This window comes from Neopelma chrysocephalum, unplaced genomic scaffold (assembly GCF_003984885.1).
Source record: "Neopelma chrysocephalum unplaced genomic scaffold, ASM398488v2 Primary Assembly neopelma1_84, whole genome shotgun sequence".
In the NCBI taxonomy this organism is placed as follows: domain Eukaryota; kingdom Metazoa; phylum Chordata; class Aves; order Passeriformes; family Pipridae; genus Neopelma; species Neopelma chrysocephalum.
In genome coordinates this window covers 9,828,453-9,851,410 of record NW_020897746.1, presented here as the reverse complement: position 1 = coordinate 9,851,410, position 22,958 = coordinate 9,828,453, and the positions used below count along the sequence as shown (strand labels likewise).

The following is a 22,958-nucleotide window of genomic DNA, read 5'->3' as shown; positions in this document are numbered from 1 at the left end:
GAAAGCAAGGGAGCAGTCTTGGTCTAAATGACAAGTCCAATCCAGTACCGCAACTTAATGCCATAAGAGAGAGGAAAAAAAAACCCCAACAAAACAGCAACCCTCAACCACAGGACCTCACAACATTCATGTCAGCCATAAAATACCACAGCATTGAGATACTCCAGAGAGGTGATCCAAGAACCTAATTCAATAGAAATGCACTCGCTTGCCAGTGGGAATTAATGCTGCAACAGACGGAGCTGCTTCGGTGAACCTTTTTGATAAAAGGCCATTTGGCAAAGTTCAGAAATTTGCTTAAAATAAATATATGTATTTATTCAATAATATACCAAAAAAAAGGTTTTTTTTTAAAAAAAAAAAAAGTCATAAACCTAGGGCCTCCCTTTGTTTGAAACCAGTATTTGGGCAAACTGTGTGTCAATCAGAGCTATATATAGTCTAATTGAATTACAGGGCCCAGCACGAAATGCCACGGGAATTATTCATTGCTCACAACTCAGGTTCAAGAGGTACGTGGATTTCTAGCGTGACCTGCAGCCAGAGCACCCTAAACCCTGGCACCTTCACACCTCTGAGCAGACAGTGTGAGGTGACAATGACACTGATCCTCCAATGGTTTGTCCCAAGAATTACAGCTCGAGGGATACCAATGCCTGAGGAACTTCTGCAGCAGTTTCCAGCCTTAACCCAGAAGATCTTGCCACTGGCACCAGTAAGGGGTGGGAATGTAGGGACAAGCAAGCATTTGGGTCAAAATCTTCAGAAACAACCAAGTTAGGCACCTTCCTGCTTTTAGCAAGTTGTGAATGAGGTGAGAGTAAAAAAAAGGACTAGATGCCTACTGGAGTGAAACACTGACTTCCTAAACTCTCCTGCTTATTGCCAGCTTTTAGGAGCACCAGGATCAATACCAGAGAGTAGGAGAGAGAAGCCATGAAGATGTGGAGCCCTAGCAGACAAATCTGCCCAAAAGAACCTGTTCTTGCCAGCTGCAGCCCAGAGCAGTGGCTGAGCAGACACCAGTGTCTGCACTGGGAGGTCACCCAGAGCCCTGCCCTGCCCCGTCCCCAGCCTTTATTGGCCTTTTCTTCCTCAGTTATTCCTCTGTCCCAGACGTGCTCCCAGCAAACAGTCTCTGAGCAGTAGATGAAATTCAATAACCGGAATTATTAGTCACAGACTTGTCTCTGTCCCTAACATCCAGGAATTACTCTGTCCAAAAAGCCTCCTCTCCAACGCACCATGGCAGTAAGGGGGCACTCAGCTCCTGCAGCCCATGTGGAGCATCCAGGGCACACTGAGGTGTCTGAATCCATCACACAAACCCAAGAGGAGGATTTTATCCTCACTGATTCTTCACAGCCTCATTCTTTTCCCTTAGCAAATCTATTACCTGCTTTTACCAACTTTTCTCCCTTGATCTGACTGGAAAAGCACCTGAATGAGATTTCAAAGAGCATCTCTGACTGGCAGTCACCCTCCCAGGACCCTGAAGTGTCACAATTCTCACGTCTGTTATGAAAAAGGAGATGCTAAGCATCCCAAATCCTCATCACTACTGGAATCCCTGCCTTCAGCATCTCCCTGTAACCCACTGCAGCTCTGAACCAACACACTGCTTGATGCAGCCACACTCACCATAAGCTCTGGGTATGTTGGCCGTTCTTTGGAATTCTTCTTCAAGCTTTAATGGAGAAAAAAAAAAGAAGAAGAAAAGATTAAAAGTTACATTCTGTCTGCAATTTAAGCCATAAAATTATACCATGAAAAAAGCAAGGTCTCAAGCCCCTGGAGAATAAGTTCAGCTACTCATCCATGCTGAGCAAACTTAAACCTTGAGCACACAGCCAACATGATCAAAGGCCAGTCAGATCAAGCAACACAGGGCTGGGTACACAAGTGCTCTGAGCTCAAGGTCAAACAGGACCTGGACACACCACAAACACCAGTTAAGACACTGCCTGTTGCTGGTGGTCAGGTACAACTGGGTTTTTGGATGCCCTGCAGCAGGCCAGTGACTAAGGGAATGGATACGGCCTCCAACCTCTGACTGGGAGCAGTGACTGAGTGGCTCCAAAGCACGTGTACAACTATTTGTTTATCCCCGTGCCATTATCAGCGGGGACGGTTCCATGGGACATCCTTTTTTTTCTCCTCTCCTACAACAGATGGCTCTGGAGGGTTGTAGCTGGGAGCTATTTTGGTTCCCCTCCAGCAGAAAATAGCTTTTTTTAAAAAGACAGGACGTAATCTCTACTCACTTCCTGGCAGTGTATTTAGGGGAAAGACACTTGGAGCAACTTGAAAAGATCTTCACACACGTACGCGGCGGTGGCGGGGAAAAGGTGTCACACTGAGCAAAACAAAAGTGAGAACCTCGGCGATGATAAGTCGCTCCTCTGCTGGGATTTGCAGGAGCCCAGAGGAAGCAGGGGACACACACTGAATAGATATTTCCTGCTTGCTGTGTGTAGAGGGCTCGTGTTCAGTGTCATGTTGTGAATGGACAGAGGAACCGAGGGCCGAGACGTGCCAACAGCGCCGAGCTGAAGGTACGGGATGTGTCACATCCTCTGAGCTCCAGAGCGGCCCAAGCCAAGATGACAAGGTGAATTTCAAGGTTAGGTGTGCCCAGATTTGGTATAATCCTCTTAATTTAGACCCTCTGTGAATAAAAACCTTGCTCCTAGGTTATTAATACCAGGAAATCTGGTGACAAATTACTGAAATCAATGTAAATTTTCAGGAATTAAGAGTCATACTGGGATCTGATCCTGACTCAGACATCCTAGGAACCTTCCTGCAGTGGATACAGGTGATCAGACTTCACTGTTCCAGGCAGCAGATGGATTAGACATAGAACTGAGCCAGGCTTGATACACTGAGTGGATGTGACCTGGTTTGGTGACAGAAGAAATTCTCAGATTCCAGCAACACAAAACTAGTGCAATCTGCAGCCAAACTCCCTGTTCTGAGTCCATGCCAACAGTGCTGGCATTGACAGATCTTCAGTGATCCTGAAGGGCAGGATTTGCAAAGAGAGGAATCACCACATGCTCCCCAAAGTGGCCGTGGATGTAACTCCTAAACCAGCCACAGCTTGAGCTGCAGGACACCGGGCTTGCAAGAGCAAATCCCTCAGTGAGGAACAGCCTGCCTGGCACGAACAGGCAGCTTGGCAATAACAACCAGCATGGGAGAACAGCAGCTGGTCCAAAACCTCAGCGTGGGCCTTGCGAGAACGGTGGGCATTTGGGGAGGGGGTTTTTCCGAGGCAGCTCCCACCTCTGCAGACACGGAGCAGTGTGGGCACGGCAGGCATTCCCCAGCACGGGTCGGTGGGGAGGGGAGGAGCTGAACCACGGGGACACGATGAAAACATGCCTGGACACGACTCCCAGGAATCCGAACGCCGGCACTGAGAGTCCCCGGGCAGGAGTGGCTGCTAATCCCCTTCCTGGGTCACGGCAGAGCCGGCCGGGCTCTGGCCCCGACCCTGGCACCGGGGAACAGTCTCACATTTCTGTATTTGTCGATGTGCCGTCCTTTCTTGGCCACCACACAAACCCACCATCCACCTGCCAACTTGGCAGGTGGCGCGGGGCACTGCAGCGCCTGGAAAATCCAGCCGCCTCCCCGGCGGTTCCAGGGAGCTGGAGGGAGCGGCAGTCAGGAGCTGCGGGGCAGCTGCCAGCTCTGTGAACCACGGGCTGAGGGCAGCTCTGAGCCTCCCCGGGCGCTGCAGAGCCGGAGCTCTGCGCAGCTCTCACAGCTCCAGACAGCAGCGTCTGCTCCAGCCCCGTTCCTGCGCCGCAGCCAAACTCTCCCGCTGCTTCCAGCGCCGTGGAAAGCAGAGGAGCAGCAGCTGGAGGGCCTCGGGAGTAAGGCAGAATCTGACAGGGGCCACCACAGGGCAAACTCTGCCCTCAGAGCTGTGCCCCCTGGGAGTGGAAGCAGAAGGAGGTGGTCATTCCATATCCTGCTCCCCCTTCCAGCCGCAGGGACATGAGGGGGCTGGAGGAGCCCCCTGACTGCACCTGCCTGTGCACACAGGAACCCTGTGCTGCTGCTGGGGGGGCAACCAGAGCCTCCTAAACCCCTTCCTCCTCCCCAAAAGGGACCGAGCCTGTTGCTCACCACCCTCACAGCCACCATCACCACTGCTCTGCCCATGCAGTGCCAGGTGCCCACCAGCCCCAGCGAGGGCACATTCTGCCCAAAAACCGGGTTTGTACCCCCAGGAGCTGCCTGTGAGGACAGGGGCACAGGAGGCTAACGGGCAGGTGCGTCCCCCAGCCTCCCCCCAGCACGGCAGAGGCCGGGGAGGCGTTTGGTGTTTTACCATTGCGAGGTAAAATCGACGAACTCCGCTGAGAACTTCTCCGCTGGGAGCTGCGGCGACGGCTCCTCCACCACCTGCTTGAGCTGCTGGAAGGGCGTCCCCCAGGAGTCGTAGGGAAAGCGCAGGATGGCCAGCTCGATCTGGGGACACACAGCCCACACCTCAGCACTGGTGCTGGACACCCCACAGCCCGCCCACCCCATGGATTTTGGACTCCCGTGTGCCCCACCCTGGGGTGTGTTGTTTTTTAGGTTCCACACAAATTGGAGGGCAGGATCATCTCTGCTACGGAGATGGGCTGAAGGATCTGGGATTGTTCAGCCTGGAGATGAAAAGGCTCCAGGGAGACCATAGAGCCCCTTTCAGTGCCTAAAGGGGGTTCACAAATAGGAGGGAGAGTGATTTTTTACATGGGCAGACGGTGACAGGACAAGGGGGAACAGTTTTAAACTAAAAGAGGAGAGACATAGATTAGAAGTGAGGAAGAAATTCTCCCCTGTGAGGGTAGGGAGGCCCTGACACAGGTTGCCCAGAGAAGCTGTGGCTGCCCCATCCCTGAGTGTGTCCAAAGCCAGGCTGGACAGGGCTTGGACCAACCTGGGCTAGTGGAAGGTGTCCCTGCCCATGACAGGGGGTGGAACAAAAGCAGCTTTAAGGTCCCTTCCAAACCAAACCACTCTATGATTTCCTCACCACCCTGGCCATAACATCTTGCTTAACCTCCCCCAGCAAAAGGGTTAGGCCAGAGGAGATCCACATGGATCCATACTCAATTCCCTGTTACCCGGGAAAGAAGTTAAAACCAGCCCCACGCTGCACAGGGTAACTGTGCTGTAAAATGACTTTGTGAGCAGATGGATTCCCCCTAAACACTGCGTGGGAGACACCCCCCATCCCTGCTCTCCTGAGGGGGACTCTGCTAATTGCTGAGTGCAGGGAGGGTGTCTTTGGGCTTGGAATCCAACCTGCTCCAGGCGCCAGACGCCTGTGCCTTAGTCCATGCTGCCATCTCCTGGCAGCTGCGGCAGCAAGGAGCTCACAAAGCAGCTCCATCCTCCTTCCCTTCAACCCTGCAGCACATTCCCTGGTCCCCCCAGAGCTGTATTCCCATTCCCAGCCCGCCACCTTCCCAAGGAACCGGTGCCACGGGTGCCAGCAGGGCTGTGGGGTCACCCTACCATGGTGATGCCCAGGCTCCAGATGTCGGATTTGACGCTGTACCCCTTCTGGTTCAGCTCCGGGTTGATTCTCTCAGGCTGTGAAGAGAAACAGAGGTGGGTGAGGAACAGGGATGGTCCCAGTGCCATGCCCACACCCAGGGCTCACCAACCTCAGGTGGGGCTTTTAGGGGGGCTTTAGGCACAGGACCCCTTAGCCCACAACACCAGGTTGCTCTCTTGGTTGTTGTGGGGCCAAATCTGGCCTCCCATCCTCACCAGTAAGGGCAGGCAGTGAAATGGGTCACCAGAAGCAGGTGGTACCTGCACCAGGGACTGGCGTGGTGGAGGTGACCTGGCACAGCTGGCACGGAGGGGTGACAAGCCTCAGTTCTCCAGGACTGTTTTCACCCCGTGCAAGTGCCCCACAAAGGGTGAATCCTGAAGCCTGAGGGACCCAATCCCTGGGGACTGTTGCCAAGTACTATTGTCCCCATGAGGCAAACGCAAGAAGGAGCAATTCCAGAGCCTTTCCCAAGGTCACAGGGAGGTGAGAAGGCAGCAGGAAGCTGTGCCCAGGAGACCCAGGAGATCCGTCTCCCTCTCTGCCCCTTTACAAGGGTGTTGTATCCCTTAACTTCAGGGATACGTCTTCCCAAAGGAGTTCCCAGGGCACATGCCAGAGGCTGATCCGTCCCCCCGAGCTCAGGTTCCTTTGGCTGCTCCCCACGGAGCTTCTCCACGGCTCAACTTACAGCCATGTAGGGTTTGCATCCTGCATCCATGGTTTTAGCAACCGAGTCGACGAGGTAACCGCTAATGCCGAAATCGCACATTTTCACCTGCCCCTGCGTATTGATCAACACGTTAGAGGGCTTTACATCTGCAAGAAGGAACACAGACCACAGTCACTGTCACACGTTGGGTGGCTGGGCCAAGCCAAAAACAGCTGAAGAGCTTCCTATCAGCAGAGGGCACCCGAGGAGCCCGTGCAGAGCCCTGAGCCTTGGACACGCCACAATCCCGCTGGCTGCGGCTGCTGCGCGTTCAGGTGACAACCCCATGGGCCTGTCACGAGTTCAGGTGACAACCCCACGGGCCTGCCACGTGTCCTGACAGTGTCCCTTCGCTTGCAGGCTCCCCTCTCCAGTCTGGGGAAGCAGGAGGTGGCCCTGCACGTAACCATCACATCCCACTGCATGTGGGAAGGCCACAGACATCGGAGCAGCTCCACGGGGCTGGAGCAGCTTCACGGGGCTGGAGCAGCTCCACGGGGCTGGGGGCATCTCCGTGGGATTGTCTGCAAAGGGCTGCAGCTCTGGCAAGTCCCCACGGATCTGGCCTCATGCCAGCAAAAGGAAAAAACCATGGAGGAAGCATGAGGAGTGGGCAGGAAAGGGTGAAAGGGAGCAGGGGGCACAGGGAAGGAGGGAGCTGGAACTAAGACAAGGACCAAGATTTCAGAAATGGGCTCTGATTTTGAGGATCCCAGGCCTGGTGGCAGCGTGAGCAGCAGCAGGTGTGTGGGTGCTCCACACCTTATGGAAATCAGGCCACTGTCTCATCTATTTATTACTGCCAGATTTATCTGCTTCCCATCACGGCCTCACAATCCCTGGTGTGTTCACACTTGCAGCACGTTATAATCCCCATCAGAGAGGGAAATAAAGGCACAGAAAGATGCCAGAAGTGATATCCAGGAAAGCATGGAGTTGCTTTCCTCCATGAGGATAATCCCAAATGAAATCCCAACACGGCAGAGGTGACTCCAAAGGGAGCAATCCTTTCCCTGCTGCCACCCAGAAATCCCAGGTCTCTTCTCCTCTGTCTCCATGTGACAAGCTGTTTAATACAAGGCTGAAACACCATCTGAAGGAGGCCAGAAGCTGCTTTTGAGTCCTGCTTATTAGAACTGGGTGGTTTACAGCTCGTTAACATCTGCTCTCTAACCAGCATTCTGCAATCAAAACCCTCAGGTATGAGATCCTCACCCATCTGTTACTAGGCTGAAATAAGACCATTTTCAGTGGAAATCAAACAAGTAAACAGAAACACAAGCAGCGCTTTCCACCTCCTGTAAATGATACAGAGAGGGCAGAAAACTCCCAGCCACAGGCAGAATGTACCCAGTGTGGCTGCCTGCTCCAGCTCAACTCTGCTGCTTCAGATGCTCCTTCCCAGGCACTCACACACTCCAGGGAGAGCTTTTTCCTCCTCGTGACAAATTGAAAATGATCCTTTTAAAAATAAAGGTGTCAAGCAGCAACTTCAAATTTGCTCCTTTCTAAGTGTGTTTGTGGCATCTGTGAGATGCTCTAGAGGGGAAAGTGTCAGAAGAGCTTAAGGAGGGTATTTATGATTTCACTTGAGGCTATTTTAGCCGTCAAACTGCTCTGCTCCACCAGTGCTCAGGGAAGCTCAGGGAAGGGGAGGAGGATGGGTAGATCACTGCAGGAGGCATCACTCTGGCACAGAGGTGCCTCTCCCTGCACATCAGCACAGAACTGGGGGAGAAACCCTGGCAAAGCCTGGTCCAAAGCTCACCAAGGTCAGGAGGAGAAGACTGGCTGAATTTCACAGAGGAGTTGAAGCAGATCATGGATTTAGGGAAATGGGGCAACCAGCACAACCAGGCTGGAGCTCACTTCTCCACCTCAGGGAAAAGCTGGGACCAGCAGGCAGGTTCCAGCAGCCATTTCCTCTGACTGGGTTTTGCTGCAAGTCATGAGACACTGGGGAACATTTCTGCTGTCAAAGGCCCCTTTTAGCTGGGGTGTTTTGGGAGCCCTTGCCAGGCTGAGAGCAGGGCAGACAGACAGACAGACAGGCCCCAGCGTGGCCAGGGCTGTGTGCCTGGCACTCACCTCGGTGGATCACGGAGAGCTTACTGTGGAGATGTTCTAGTGCTTTTACAATCTGAAACAACAAATGCAGAGTCAGTCACAGCTGGGAGCACCTTGGGGAGGAGGAAATGGCATCTGGCTTCACTCACCAGACCTGCCTGGAGGGTTTCCCACAAGTCCTGCACCCTCCCAGCAGCCCAAGGTGACACTGGGTACCCAGGGATGTCCCAGGACCCTAAAGAGAAGGCAAAGGAGCTGCACAACCCTCCCCACATCTCATGCTGTGTCGTCTCTTCCTTACATGTACAGGCACTTCTTGGGTTATTTATGGCTTATAAATAAATAACATCACCTCAGACCTGACCCTGGAAGCCAGCTGGGAATGGCCACATGGGCTGTGGCCCATGGACCCTGCTCTTCCTGGTGCAAACAGAGCAGGGAGGTTGGGTCATGTAGGACTTGGCTCAGAAGGGAAACCCCCTTTCCCTCCCCTCCTCACCCTGCTAATACTCACAGAGACGGCGATTTTCCCCAGGATGTCCTCGGGAATCGTCAGGCCTTTGTCAATGACATGTTTGTAGAATTTGTCCAGTGAGGTATCCATCAGCTCCATGCAAATCCACACGTCTCCCTGAAGAAAAAAGCAAGCAGATATCTGCCTACTGGAACCAAGCATCCTTTCCTTCCTTGCTTTCCTTTCCTTTCCTGTCCTGTGCAGGTTTTCCCTTCTTTCTTTCCCTTCCTGTCCTGTGCAAAGCTCTTTGGCACTTGCCCTTTGCTGACCTGTTTGCCTCTTCCCTATCTTTTAAAACTCATTCAGCAAAACTGTGCTGGGCTTTCTTTTCTCTCCTCTCCAGCTGGAATTAGGTGCTGTCCACATTCCCTACCATTTAGGGCGTGTTTTTTGCTGTCTTTTTCCCAAAGCAGAGCCCTGGTGATTTAGGAGCCCAGAAAGTTATCAGAACTCAGGCTCCTAATGCCCAGCCGGGAAAAGTTCAGCTCTGCAGGGTTATGCTTAAAGCTCTTCAATAAATCCTGCTTCTCAGAGCTTTCCACATTTTCCCTCCCCGTGGCTTTCTCATCCCAAGCCAGGGCAATATCAACACCAGAGGACCAGGCTGTGGGCTGGTGGCCTCGGTGCCTGGATGTCCCCAGCACTAAAACTCACTGTATGTGACAGATCCTAGGCCAGGACTGAGCAAATCCATATTGTCCTGTGTCTAGATGGACATTAAACCCCTGGCACCTGGAGGGATGGGAATTCAGAGCCTGGGAGAAGGGGCAGCAGGGCTCAGCCCCAGGATCCCGTACCTCTCGGAAAAGTGCCCCATAAAAGGTGACGGTGAAGGGACAATCCACCGTCCTCATGGAGATATCCAGGTCCATCAACAACCTCTTCTGCTCCTGGCTGTTCACCGTGGCTCGGATCCGCTGGAAGACAGGGAGTGTCAGGGGTGGCTGCCAGCACCTGGGTGCCACAGCCACACCAGGGCTGGCCACGGGGCCCTCACACCCCCCCTGACCCTTCCAGCACAGCCCCTGAGCCCCCCTGTTATCACACAGGCACTTCACAAGCCCAGCACCCACGGCAGGAGCACAGGGATCCTCCCTCTTCCCTGCAAACACCTCTCTTTGCAACAGCCAAAAGAAATGAGTGTTGGCAGAGGAGGCAGGAGCAGGAGATCAGACTGTAGGCTGGTGGAAAGCTGTGATTTTGGAGCTGCAGTGGACATCTGTTACAACAGGGCTCCAGCCCTGCACCAGAGCATGGAAAATGGGCATTTCCCAGTCTCCCAGGAAGAGATGCCCCTTATGGGAAATACCTGGAGACCGTCAGCTGGGAAATGCCACAACAGGGCATGACCCAGTCCAGCATGGGTCACACACATATTCCAGGCTCCCTGGCCAAAGCCCCTCGGGGCCACTAATGGGACAGAATTAAACTGTTCAGCATCACAGGCAGCCTGAATGCTCCTGTCATACCCTGTTCAGATCTTCCATCACACTCACAGGCATCTTTTACACTTTGGTGACCACCAAAGCAAACAAGAAGACCAAATGCAGAGCACAGAGACCCTGAGGAATGTCCCACCCAGCACCCACAGCAAAGTCTGTCCACAGCTGAGGAGCCAAGAGTTTTCCCTCAGTTTGCTCACAGCTTCCAACTCTGCATCTCTTTTTTTTCTTATTCAGAAAGGAAACCTGAGAAAAAAAATTCAGCCAAGCAAAAACTGGTCCTACCCAAACTACAAATTTTCCCATGACCGTTTCCCTAAGCTCCAAATTTATGAGTCTAAGCTGTTGTTATGAAAACTTTTCATAATAGCACCTACAAGCCTGCCATGGATCAGGATCCCAACTGTAGCAGGCAAAATGTGAAAACCCCAACAAAAATTTCCCTTTCCAAATAGCCTAAAAAAAAGTCCCAGATGGAGAAAATTCTCTTATGCAATTGAATTTGCTCTTCTTTACAAAGTGCAGAGCCCTGAATCTGAGGGCACGGCTACATCAGAAAAAAATACATATGTTTAAAAAATTATGGCAAAGAGAATTCTAGGGAGACAGGGATATTGTGGATGAAGGTGAGTGCTGGAAACACACTGAGCATCACAGTTTTAGGACACACTCCCTGGCTGAAAGGCCCAAATCTCCCTGAGCACTCTTTGAGCCCCTCGAGCTCAAAACTGTCCTGGGGTTTTTTTTCACTGCTATTTTTTCAGACCATCAGGTGGATTGCTTTTCCATGCTGTCAGAAGGATCCAGGAGAGCAAGATCCACCCTGAGTTAGACTCCTGAGGAGAGACGGCCTTCAGCATTAGCAAAGGGAAACACTTTGGCTGAAGGCTTTAAACCAGAAAAGGAACTGCAGAGAGTAAAACACCGTTAGAGAATATCTGTAGAAAGATGGATTTCACGAGGAAAGAAGCAGAGCAAAGGCAGTAAATCTCAGCAAAGGCACGTGTGAAGAAGAAGTGAGATGAGAGCTGTGCCCACACACCCCGACAGAGACACAAAGCCCCCCAAAGGCTCACTCTACCTTCACTGCCATGATCTGCCCGCTGGGCATGTGCCGCATCTTCTCCACCACCCCGTACGCACCTCGTCCCAGCTCGGAGATGGGCTCCAGGTCATCGGCCTTCACCTCAAAGTTCTGGGGGAGAAAAAACAGCAGGTGGCCACGGCTGTGCAAGGGGAGAAATGCCCCCCAAACCCAGCCCTGCCCGGGACATCCCCTCACCCTGCAAGTCCCCTCCCCAGGACACACAATCGCAGTTCCGCGGGGTCACAGAATCACGGAGTGGTTTGGGTTGGGAGGGACCTTAAAGATCATCTTGTTCCACCCCCTGTCATGGGCAGGGACACCTTCCACTAGCCCAGGTTGCTCAGAGCTCCATCCAGCCTGGCCTTCTACACCTCCAGGCATGGGGCAGCCACAGCTTCTCTGGGCAACCTGTGCCAGGGCCTCACCACCCTCCCAGGGAAAAATTTTTCCCTAATGCCCAATCCACACCTACTCTCTTTTAGTTTGGATCTATTCCCCCTTGTCCTATCGTTACATGCTCTTGTCCCTCCCAGTCACCTTCAGCTGGCAGCACTTTCAGCCTCTCCATCCTCTAAGAGCTGGGATGGAAAACACCACAGCAGCTCCTCCCCTGGGAATCACCATGAGTCTTATTTTAATATTTTTTTTCCTTCCACCCTCTTCCCCAAAACAATCATGGAAATATCTCCCAGGTTTTTTTAAGGCCTGTAAAAGCTTATTTCTCCAGACCTGCAGATGGGCCAAATACCAGCTGAGTGTGCCCCATTTTCACACCACAGAGGAGTTATTTTGTCTTTCATCTCTTTCTCCTGGCCTTACCCAAAGGATGACTTTGTTTGGACCCTGCATCCCAACCTGCCCTTCTCCCTTTCTGTCGGGATTTTGTGCAGCTGCTCTATTTTTTTATTATTTTTATTTTTGGATGTTTAAAACATGCCTTTGCCACTAAACCCAGCCATTCTGTTTGCTGAAGGCACAGCCACATCAGTCACCCTCCAGAAGGCAGCGGGGTGAGAGTGAACTGATTCACAGGGAATAATCCCACGTGGCTTTTTGCCGGCACAGCAGAAAAATTCCTGCAGCCTGCAGTGGCTGGGGATGCCATGGAGAGCAGGGATGCACTGTGGGAATGTGCACGAGGAGCCCTGACTAACACTTTGGAGTGACAGCAGAGATTTAAGCATCTCTGTCACTGCTCCTGCTGTTCATGAGGACCCTTCTCCAAAAAAGCACTCGGAGCACTCTCTTCAAACAAGCAGCAAAGTTTGAAGGGACAGGAGGGAAAGTGGCTTTCCCTCGGGATCAGGGTGAGTGCAGAAAGGCTGGTGGAAGAGGGAGCCCATCCTAAAGGAACCTGGCTGGATAAACAAGTAGCAGATCCATGGGAAATGCAAGCCATGGCATGCCAGTCCCTCTGGAACAGGCCTGGAACACACTGAGCTCTGGGGTTTATGAGTGTGTTTGCACCATCCAGCACAGGCTCATTGCCTCTGTGCACAGAGCCTTTCTGGAGCACTGGAGCCTTTTCTCATCCCTGGGACTGCAGGGCAGAAGGGATTTTCTTGGAGCTTTGCTTGCTCTAGCAGCAGGCAGCATTTTCTCTGCCTCGGTGCTGCACAGTTTTGCTCCAGGAGCATCTCACACTGTTTCCACCTTCCAGCCCCTGCTCCATGCCAGGGAAAACACAAAATGAAAGAGAAGCAATCCAAAGATAGATATTATAAAACACTATTGGGTTAGCATTTCACTTCATAAATTAACTCACTGACACCAAGGCCTACCTTCTCCACCTAATAAATTTGTTGTCCAGTTTTGAAGTGCTTTTATGGATTCTGTTCTGCCCTTTTTTTTTTCCTATCAAAATAACTGCCCTGGGTTTTGGTTTTTTTCCCTGCTATTTTTTTTCAGACCATCAGGTGGACTGCCTTCCATGCTGTCAGAAGGATTTGCTTCCAGGACAGGAAGATCTACCCTGAGTTCGACTCCCGAGGAGAGATGGCCTTCAGTATTAGCGAAGGGAAATACTTTGGATGAGGGCTTTAAATCAGCAAAGGAGAGTAAAACACTCTGCTAGCAACCCCCTCGCTTTGTAATCTTTATTTCCAGGGGATTAGCTGCACCTTGTTGCAGCAGGGAAGGAATTTCCAGGGTGGAAAATATGAAGGGAGCCCACGTGCCACGGGAGGCAGAGGGGGAGTGTTTGGGGCATGTTCATCAGAGCAGTGCCAGCCAGTAGGTCCCACTGCAGCTGGCCAAGGGGCCACACTGGTGTCCCACACACACAGCCCTTGCTGGAGGAGCACAAACACCAGATGCCAGCCAGATATTTACGGCTGGAGGTGGCTGTCAGGGCTCAGAAGCCCCCAGAGCTCCCAGGATGGCTCTTCTCAGCTTTTATTTATCCAGCAACTGCCTTCCATTTCAAGCAAAGTGGGCTGTGTTGTTTTTAATAGCTGGTGTTTATTAATCTACCCTTTTTGGAGGGGGGGCTGAAGTGATGGTCACCCAAAGGTCCCTCAGCCTTACCTCCTCGCCAATAGAGATGCAGGCTTTGGAGTCCAGATCTCTGGGTGGCCTGAAGAAAAGAAGAGGGAAAAGATGTGAAATGTGCCTTAAAAAGATCAATTTTCCCCTCAGTGAATAAATATAACCCCCAGGGTCCCCCAAGCCATCCCCTCACACCTTCACCCAGCAGCCCTTGAAGTCCTGAGCAGCCTCTGGATCAACAGATAGAGCCAAGATCCACAAAGGCACCCCAAAAAAGGGCTCAGGAAGGAACTGCTGGACTCAGCATTTCTCACATCCAGCTTCCCAGTGCAGGAACCCAGAGAGATTCATTGTGAAAGGCAAGGCAAGCACCAAGTCTCTGCCAGCCTGTATGAAAAATGGATTAAACAGGCATAAAGGTCTAAACCCACTGTAAATTATTACCTCAGCCACACAGCACACAGTAACAGGCTAAAAAAAGTGAATTCCCAAGGAAGCAAGGAAAGCCAGGCTGGCTGGAGCTGCAGAGATTGCCTCAAAAACAGAGGGTTTCCTTTTGCAAGGCTGAGTACGTAGGGAAGGGGACACATTTTCATGCCTTGACCAAATGCATGTTATGCAAAGTGGGTGGTCAAAGTGCCACATGAGTCAAAACTGGGTGCCCATTCTGCTTTTTGACTTTTCCTGCATCATTAAGCAGCACATGAGACATGGGGATGGGATGGGTGCAGTTGATGGGCCGAGATCCCCTGGCTGTACCTGAGAAAAACAAGGGCTGTGAAGTTACTATCATGCAATCCTGGAATGGTTTGGGTTGGAAGGGACCTTAAAGCTCATCCAGTCATGAGCAGGGACACCTTCCACTCTCCCAGGTTGCTCAGGGCCCCATCCAGCCTGGCCTGGGACAGTTGCAGGCTCCAGCAAAGGCTGGAAGCAACTGGGCTTTGTGGTTTTCTCTTCATTCTGCCTTTAGTGTTTGCAGACTTACGTGGAGCTTGTCTGTGGTTGCTCAAATGCTTCTTTAGGAATTTTCAGCCCAGGGTTTCTCTTCTTGCCTGTGAAACAAGAAAGAGGCAGAGTTCAAGAAAGGCGCTTTTTTTTGTTGTTGTCCTTGTTGTTGTTGTTGTTGTTATGATTTGTTTTGGGTTAATTTGCAAAACGCAGCTTGCCTATATTTGTTGACCTTATTTAACATAAATGCCTGGCCAGGCTGGTGGTGTAGACTCAGGGCACAGAGTTCAAACATAAAGTGCCTTTGTTCAGTAAGTCTTCATTTAGACCTGCAAGGTCTGGCTGCCAACTTGGTACAGAAAACAGGCAAAAGCTCTGGCAAAGGCAGAAAATGCAAAGGGAGAGGTATTTCTCTTCCTACCCACACAGGATCCCTTAAAATATTCCTCAGATTTTAAACCATGCCCAGATACATAACTGCAAACCCTGGCAGCACTAAAAATCTTTTTTTTAAAATTGAATCTAAAAGTCCAGATTCTGGTTCTGGACTTTCTGGATGTTTAACTGGATGTTTCATCTCCTGGTCATTAAAGTTGCGCAAAAATAAAGCAGAATTAAGTTTTGCAGGCTTCAAAGCCATGTCTTTCTGTTCACACTGACCAGCCAAGCTTTTCTGAGCTGGATGCAGCTCAAGGAGTTCAACTGCAGCTCTCCTGTAAAGGGGGTCCAAGCAGGCACACACAGAGCCAGGCAGAGAGCAGAGAAACACAAGAACCTTTTTATGACTGCACACATACAGCCACATTTCAGCAAGGGGTTTGGAATCCACGGATAAAATAACCCGGGAACATAAGTCATGTCACCAAAACCCCAAGGTAAACATCTGGCTGTGTAAGAAAATCCCTGGTCCCCCCTCAAAAAGGCACAGGCATCTAATTTAGGTGTTTGACATTTTCAACCTAACAATTTGTATCAGTTACTGTCTTTCTTTTAAGCATGAGTTTTTATTTCTATTCCCAACACTCCCTCTCGAACTTCACCTATCCATGTTTCAATTTGTTTTTCCTTTTGACACGAACTCCTGTCAATAGATGCCTGTGAATCCCAGTGCCAGAGGGGTGCTGGATCAAAGTGCAGGCACCCAGGATGGAAAATGACCTTTATGAATCAATTAGTCAATTCAGATTGCCGTTATTATTATTTTTTTTAATTTTTTTTTCCCTTGTCTGCTCCAAAAGATGGGATCAGGCTCACTCCTTTTGGCAAAGAGTCATTCCAGGATGGGACAGGATGGAAGAACCCAGCTGACACCTCAGGGGAAAAGAATTTATTGGAAACCCCTGTGCACAATCACTGTCAAGATTAGAAACCAACAGGGCTGTGAATTTACATAAGGGGGAAAACAGGAAAAAAAGCTAATTCTCTGCTCCCAGGAACTTCCAATCTAACACAGAAAAGGCAAAATAAAAGCAGCAATGTCACTCAGAAGCACAAAGAACAAGAGGTAAAAGCTGGTCTGTGAGGAAGTAAAAATGATGTTAAAACCCAGTGGAGGATGTCCTGCAGTTCTGTGACCCTTTTCCTTCTAGTTTTTGTAGTTGAACTACACAAGCATCCAGAAGGCACAGCTGAGGAGCAAACCCTGCTGTGCTGGATGCTCTGGATTCCATTCCTTGCCCAAGCTGTGCCAAGTGCCCCTCGGATCCATGGGGATGCTAAATGGGTAACAGTGCTCTGGATGGTGGTGTGTCAGCTAAAAAAGGAATCCCAAAAATACAGGTCTGGCAGTGCAGGCAAACAAAACCCCTGTTTCTGTGGATATTCCAAGCCTGCCATCCCAGTGAACTCTCTGCCCCCAGAGTTCATTCTGCCTGCATCCCCAAGCAAACAAGACAACCACAGGCACAGCAAAAGCATCTTCATCCTGATTTTGTGTGCGGAAATCCAGACACAAACATCCACCCAGGTGCCCACAGAGGCAGGAACTGCCTCTTCAGAGCTGAACTCTCCCTCTCAACACTCACCAGCTGCCTTTTGACACAGCACAAGGACCAGCCCTCCCCTCTGCCACAATCGCATTGGCACCACCAAAACCAAACGAGAAACAGGCACAGATTCGCTCTGTTATTGCCTTTCTTCTCTTTTTTCCCTTTGTGGCTTTGCTTGCACCACCCCCTGCGCTGCACCTGAACCTCAGGAACCCGCTCTGGGGCACCTCTGGGAGGGTGAAAACGAACCTACTGGAAATTACCCTAATTTGAACTGGAACCAGAACAGGTTGTACAGCGTTTAATCTTATCGTGGCTCACAAGTGGTGTCAGCAGAACTAGGTAGCCAAGTGCCAAACCCAAATAAATATTAAAAGCCTTCCGCCTTCTGGTGAAATAAAATCTGCACTTTGGGGAGTTTATTTTCCTTGTCTCCTCTTCACAGAATACAATATTTTGAAACTTTGCCATTTTTTTGAAGCGCAATCTGTCGGTGCGTTCGAGCTGCCAAGACGCAGGCACAGTTTAACATTCTTTGGGGTTTTCTTTTCAAGAAAAGAAGAGAGAGAGACAACAGCAGCAAGAATAGAACATGGATTTCACGATGGCACCGGGAGGAGGGATTGCAAATGGGAATTGCTGTATCTGGGACTGGAACCTGCAGCACCAACAGGATGAGCTCGGGGTGAGGAGGGGGAATGTGGTGACTCTACTCACCGTGGGGTTCTTTAATGAATCCTGGGCTGAAATCAGGCAATTCCAAGCCTCCCAAGTGGATCAGGCCAAGTTTCTGAGCTCCTTTTGTTCCAACATGCAAAGCACTCATCTCTCCAAGCCTCTGGGGCCGGTGGCTGAGAGTGGTTTGCAGGAAGCATCAGCAATCCCTGACACTGCCTTAAAACCAGGAACACGGAGCAGAGCCAGGGCTGCCACCCCAGCAGGCTGCAGTGGGGTGCAGGAACTGGGATCCCCCCTTATCCCAGCCCCCAGGTCTCCATTCCACAGGAGGGGCTCAGCTGAGCCCCTGAAGCTGCTCCAAAACTCAACGGTCCAGGTCACACATCCTTGAAAGAGTTTCTCCCCAAACACGGCTGCTTAAAGGGTTTAGGGCTGTTTTCTTCAAGGGAAAAAAAATAACTGGAAGTCCCAAGATCAGTTCTGTTCAATAGGAACTGCCAAGAAAGTGTCTCGCTGTCAAAATAAAATCCCCCAGTTTGCCACAGCTTTGAGAGATGACGCCGTATTAAACTGCAGTTTGCAGAGAGAATCATCTGCACAGGAGCTCAGAACGTGGAGGCAGCTTAATAACATACAAAATTGGATGTTACCTGTTCCATCCACCAGAAAACCAGTATTTTCCACAGTGTTTTTATGATTCATTACTATTTTTGGCTTTGTTTCCTGAAGAAAATCGCCCCATGTGTTTATCTGCCAGTCTGTGTCCCTTGTGGTAAATCCACTGGCCCATTCCAGCCCCATCTGACAGAGAAACTGAGCTTTGGGAGATTGCAAATCTGATAAAAGCAGGTGATCAAATAAAGAAATCCCCACTTCAGAGACAGGCTGAAGCACAAAGGCCACCCATGGCAGGCACCAGCCATCCACACCCAAGCTGTGCAGAAGCCCTGAGTGCCTCAGACACCAAAATAACAGCACAAGGTTTGATCCTGAGGCCCAAACCTGGGTCTGAGCACCAGTGCAGGGGGTTCACTGCGATTCCTTGGGATTTGCAGTAAGGAAAGCCCCAGTGAACCATCACACACAGCACAAAGTCTACACGTGGCTCCTGCTGCAAAAGGTTCCCTGTGCTGGTGGATCAGCAGCTGGGATTGTGCATCAGCTCCCCAGCACCCAAAAAGCCATGAGCTTTCTGTGGGAAAAAACCCCTGGAGCCTTGCTGGTCCCTGAGCCTTCGAGCTAAAGCTCTTTTGAGAGCTCTCCCTGCAATTTGCCACACGGAGACATCCGCAAGCACTTGACTCAAAAGCCAAGTTTTAAGAATAATTGAGGGGGAAAAAAAAACCAGCCTGGCTTGGAGCAATGCTGAGAGACATCTCCAGAACCCAGTCTGGATTCAGCAAAACATCCAGAGTATCTGCAATGTTAAGCACAAGCTTGAATCTACTTTCTTTTAGCAGAAAAATTACCCACAGTACGTATTGAACCGACTGGGGCTGGAAAAGTTGCCACCTTTACAAAGTCTTCGTCCTTTCTTGCAAATGAGCTGCTCAAGGCAGCTGGAATGGTCTCAGGATGAGAGGAAAACAGCCTCTGGTTGTGCCAGGGCAGGCTTAGATTAGATTAAGGAAGAATTTCTTCATCAAAAGGGTGATCAGCATCGGAACAGGCTGCCCAGGGAAGTGGTGGAATCACCACCCCTGGAAGTGTCCCAAGTGTTCAAGTGGATGTGGCACTTGGGGACATGGTTTAGTGGTGGGTTTGGCAGTGCTGGGCTAATGTTTGGACTCGATGATCTCGGAGAGCTTTCCCAACCTTAATGATTCCATGATTTTAATTCCAGCAGTTGGCTGCAGAATCATCACAACCTCCCGTGCCCCAGCACCGACCCCTGCACGGCTCAGACCAGCCCAACTGAGCCAACACTGAGAACCAAATGAGGTCTGAAAGCAAAAATCCTAATAGGAAAAAGAAACCCTGACTTAATGAAAACACATTAAATACTTCCCTGTGAAGGTCTTAAACCCAGTTCCTCAGGGAGGGGAGAAAAATACACTTGCAATGGGCTCATTAACCTCCTCCCACCAGCACTGACAGAGCACAGAGATGGATGTCGTCAACCCCCCTCAATTAGGGCACCGTTAAATATCAATATTGAAAAAAGGAAACTTCAAAGTTTCGCAGGGAAAGGGTAGGAAGCAGAACAGAGAATAACAAAGAAAGGGAAGACAGAGGAATTCACTGCCCACATGGGCTGTAACAGAAAACAAACCTCGACTTCTGAAGGAAAATCCCATTCCCCTGTCTCCTGACATTTCACTGCAGTCAAAAACTTTTTCATGATTCAGTCCAAAGTTAATGGTTCCTTGCCACAAAAAGCTCCTATTTCCATCAAAGGATATTAACTAGTTCTGTCTTCACCACAATTTATTATTAAAGCTGTGTTCAATAGCCATGTAGCAACGTTTCCTCTCAAGTAACACTCTTTAGCACAGAACTTGCTGGTAAAATCCCACTGGCGGGAAATGCCTCTTTCTCTCACTTTTTCAGGAGATAAAAGGGGCTCATTTACTATTCCTGTCTTTCCTAAGGATTTTTTTGTCTGATTTCTTGGAAGTTTTTGAAAGCCAAGTGGTCTGGTTTTCCCCTATCAGCTGTACTCCCTGTGTAAGCAAACCCCCATCTCTAACACGAGGGAAAAAATGGAACTGTTTGGTGGATTTCCATGGAAAAAGAGTGAAACTGCATCCCATGGAAACCCCTGCACCCCACTGCTCCACAACCAATGTCCTGTCTGATCCTGAAGTGCCCCTGTGCCACTTTGCAGTGGGAAAGGACCTGTGGGCAAGGCTTAGGTGCAAAACCCCAAACCAAGATGGTTCCTGCAAAACCAAGAAATAAAGATTCATTTTTTTGTGTCCCAAACACCCTGGAAATGCCCAGCAGGAGAGAGTTCTTCAGGCAAAGGCTTGGTCTTTAAGTGCAAAGGGCATCTCTTATCCCATAGCTCAGTTCCAGCCCATATTTCAGCAAGCAGTGGGAGGTCTGATGCTGTCAAAGAGAAGTTTAAGCCTTGCAGGACACATGGAAACAGCCAAATCTTTGAGAAATTCATTGATGAACACTCCTGGACATAAAAATTGAGAAACCTTAAAGCTGCTAATGGTACCCAGGGCAGAGCAGGGTCACCTGGAGCAGCTGCTGCTGCTGCTGTAGGAGATGTAGCAACCTCATATTTAACATCAGCTTCACACAGAGGGGAAAAACACTTTTAACAAGTATTAAAGATCATCTCAGAGGTTCATTATTCATGCTTGCAAATTATTATGGTTATTACACAAACCCATCTTAGCACACTTCAGAGTCCAAGGGCTGGGGATGGACTTGCCCATCTCCTCCAGTCCTCAGTCACCTGCCCCAGCACCAGCTCATCACCACTCCCCACTTGTCAAGGAAGAAACCCTTTAGTCCTGTCCAGGTCTCTCCACCAAGGAATCCCACAAGTGGGGCCATCCCAGGAGCAGGAAGGTGCCCCGTGAGCATTCCTGGTGTCCCCACAGGCAAACACTCGTCACCTCCAGACTAAACAACAGCCACCCAGCAAAGGCTCCTGAGGCTCCCAGCCAAGCTGCTGCTTAAAAATGAAAATACACAGAGATAACAAAGCACGTTCTGAACGAGTGGGTCCATGCTGCTGTACCTGGACTTGTTCTCACAACCTGGCTCTGTTCCAGAGGAATCAAGTCCTCAAAGAGAACAAACACCAATGGGGGAGAAATTCCTTGAACCAGCCAGTTCTGGTGGTTTTAGCAGCACAAATGCATCTTCCCCAGAGGCCACTTCCCCGAGGCAGCCCCACAGGTCCTCCCTTGGGTTGTTGTGGCATCTCCACAGCCGTGACCACAGTGACTCCTGCACCACCACCTTCCTCCCAGGGGCTGAAACCCTTTGAATTATTCCATACAGGCAGTCCAAGTGTGGAACCAGGCCATGGCTTTTCCATTTAAATGTCTGTGGGACAGAACTGCAGGTGACAGGGAGGTGGGTGTTGGTGACAGGGGTGGGGAGGCACCAGGGAAGTTCTCTCACCACTTCTGCCCCTGTGTCTGGGTTGTGTACCTTGGAAACCCTTCAGTGAAGCTGCCTAAAATCCCTCTGGACAATGCTCAAAGCAGGGTCCCAGTGACAGGGTGGGTGAGTGGCTGGAGCTGCACCCACCATCCAGTTTGTAAATGCAGAGCTTTAGCCAAGCCCTAATTTCTGGAGAAAACCAGAAGCCAGGTGTTCACACAAGCATCAATAACATGGAAAAGCAGGTCTGAAAATCTGTTTTCCAAGCCCTCGTGAAGCCACAGAAAAATAATTTAATGTGCAAACAATGCTTAAAAGCTGCTGAAGTTTCAACCAAAGGCCAAGGGAAGGGATGAGGTGGATACTGTGCTTCAGTTGTCTCCTTGAAATAAACTGAGCTGCCTCCCTGCCAGTAAGTGGCCAAGTGCCACTGGCTGCTCTTCCATCACTGCCACAAGAAACTGCATTGGAGGCAAATGGAGATGCTCCAACAAGGATGGTGGTTTGTCCTCTGTGCAGGACAGGCACGTTTCCCACACTTCCTTTATCTGTGTCTTCCCTCGTGGTTGTTTGCAATAACTCCTTGGAAACGGCAAATTTGAAATCTGTTTCCTTAACAACTTGTTTCAGGGCTGTCTGGGGAACAGAGCTGAGCCTGCCACGGGAGAGGTGGCTCCAATTCCAGCCTTTCTTCCTCTCGTTTCGGTGCCATGGAGCTGCTGGGTCATTTGGTGGCCACTGCCACATCTATGTCTGACTTAAAACATTATTTATTTTCCCGTTTTTTCCCCCCAGGAACCACATTTTGGGTCAGGAAGAGGGAAAGGCAAGAGGGAGAGCACTTTTATGCCTGCGATGGGTTTTGCCAACGCGTTTCAGAACGACAGCACAGTAGGAAACCCTGAAACTCTGGCACAACACACGAGCAGACCATGCTGCAGTCACAGCCCACTTCAATTCCTCAGGCTCCCGAAGATGAGAAGAGCACAGCAAGGCAAGGCCTGGGCACAGCTCACCCAGTGACCACGTACCAGCTGATCCCAAACTACTTGACACCACTTCCACCCACATTAAAGTGCTGAGAATGTAAGGAACTGTCCTGCACAGAGGGTGGCCCTGCCCCAGCACCCAGACATAGCCCAGCAGCTCTCCATGTCCCAGCACCCAGCAGGGCCCCAGCACCCAGCCATGACCCAGCATCTGTCCATGTCCCAGCACCTCTCTATGCCCCAGTACCCAGACATGCCCCAGCATCCAGATGTGCCCCACATCCAGCAGTGTCCCAGTACCCAGCAGTGTCTCAGTACCCAACCATGCCCCAGCATCCAGATGTGCCCCAGCACCCAGCCATGTCCCAGCATCTGTCCATGTCCCAGCACCCAGACATGCCCCAGC

At 50.7% G+C, this 22,958-nt stretch overlaps 1 protein-coding gene across 1 annotated transcript in view; it reads right to left on the bottom strand.

Annotated features, from left to right (window-relative positions):
- Positions 1-22,958, bottom strand: part of MAP2K6 (mitogen-activated protein kinase kinase 6) — a 53,783-nt gene that overhangs the window by 12,947 nt on the left and 17,878 nt on the right. The window contains exons 2-11 of the mRNA XM_027691307.1: positions 14,864-14,930; positions 13,915-13,963; positions 11,383-11,496; positions 9,657-9,776; positions 8,860-8,976; positions 8,367-8,418; positions 6,258-6,385; positions 5,524-5,601; positions 4,346-4,485; positions 1,642-1,687 (exon numbers count right to left, since the gene is read on the bottom strand). Coding sequence (XP_027547108.1) covers positions 1,642-1,687; positions 4,346-4,485; positions 5,524-5,601; positions 6,258-6,385; positions 8,367-8,418; positions 8,860-8,976; positions 9,657-9,776; positions 11,383-11,496; positions 13,915-13,963; positions 14,864-14,930 — 911 coding nt within the window. The remainder of the gene's footprint in view (positions 1-1,641; positions 1,688-4,345; positions 4,486-5,523; positions 5,602-6,257; positions 6,386-8,366; positions 8,419-8,859; positions 8,977-9,656; positions 9,777-11,382; positions 11,497-13,914; positions 13,964-14,863; positions 14,931-22,958) is intronic.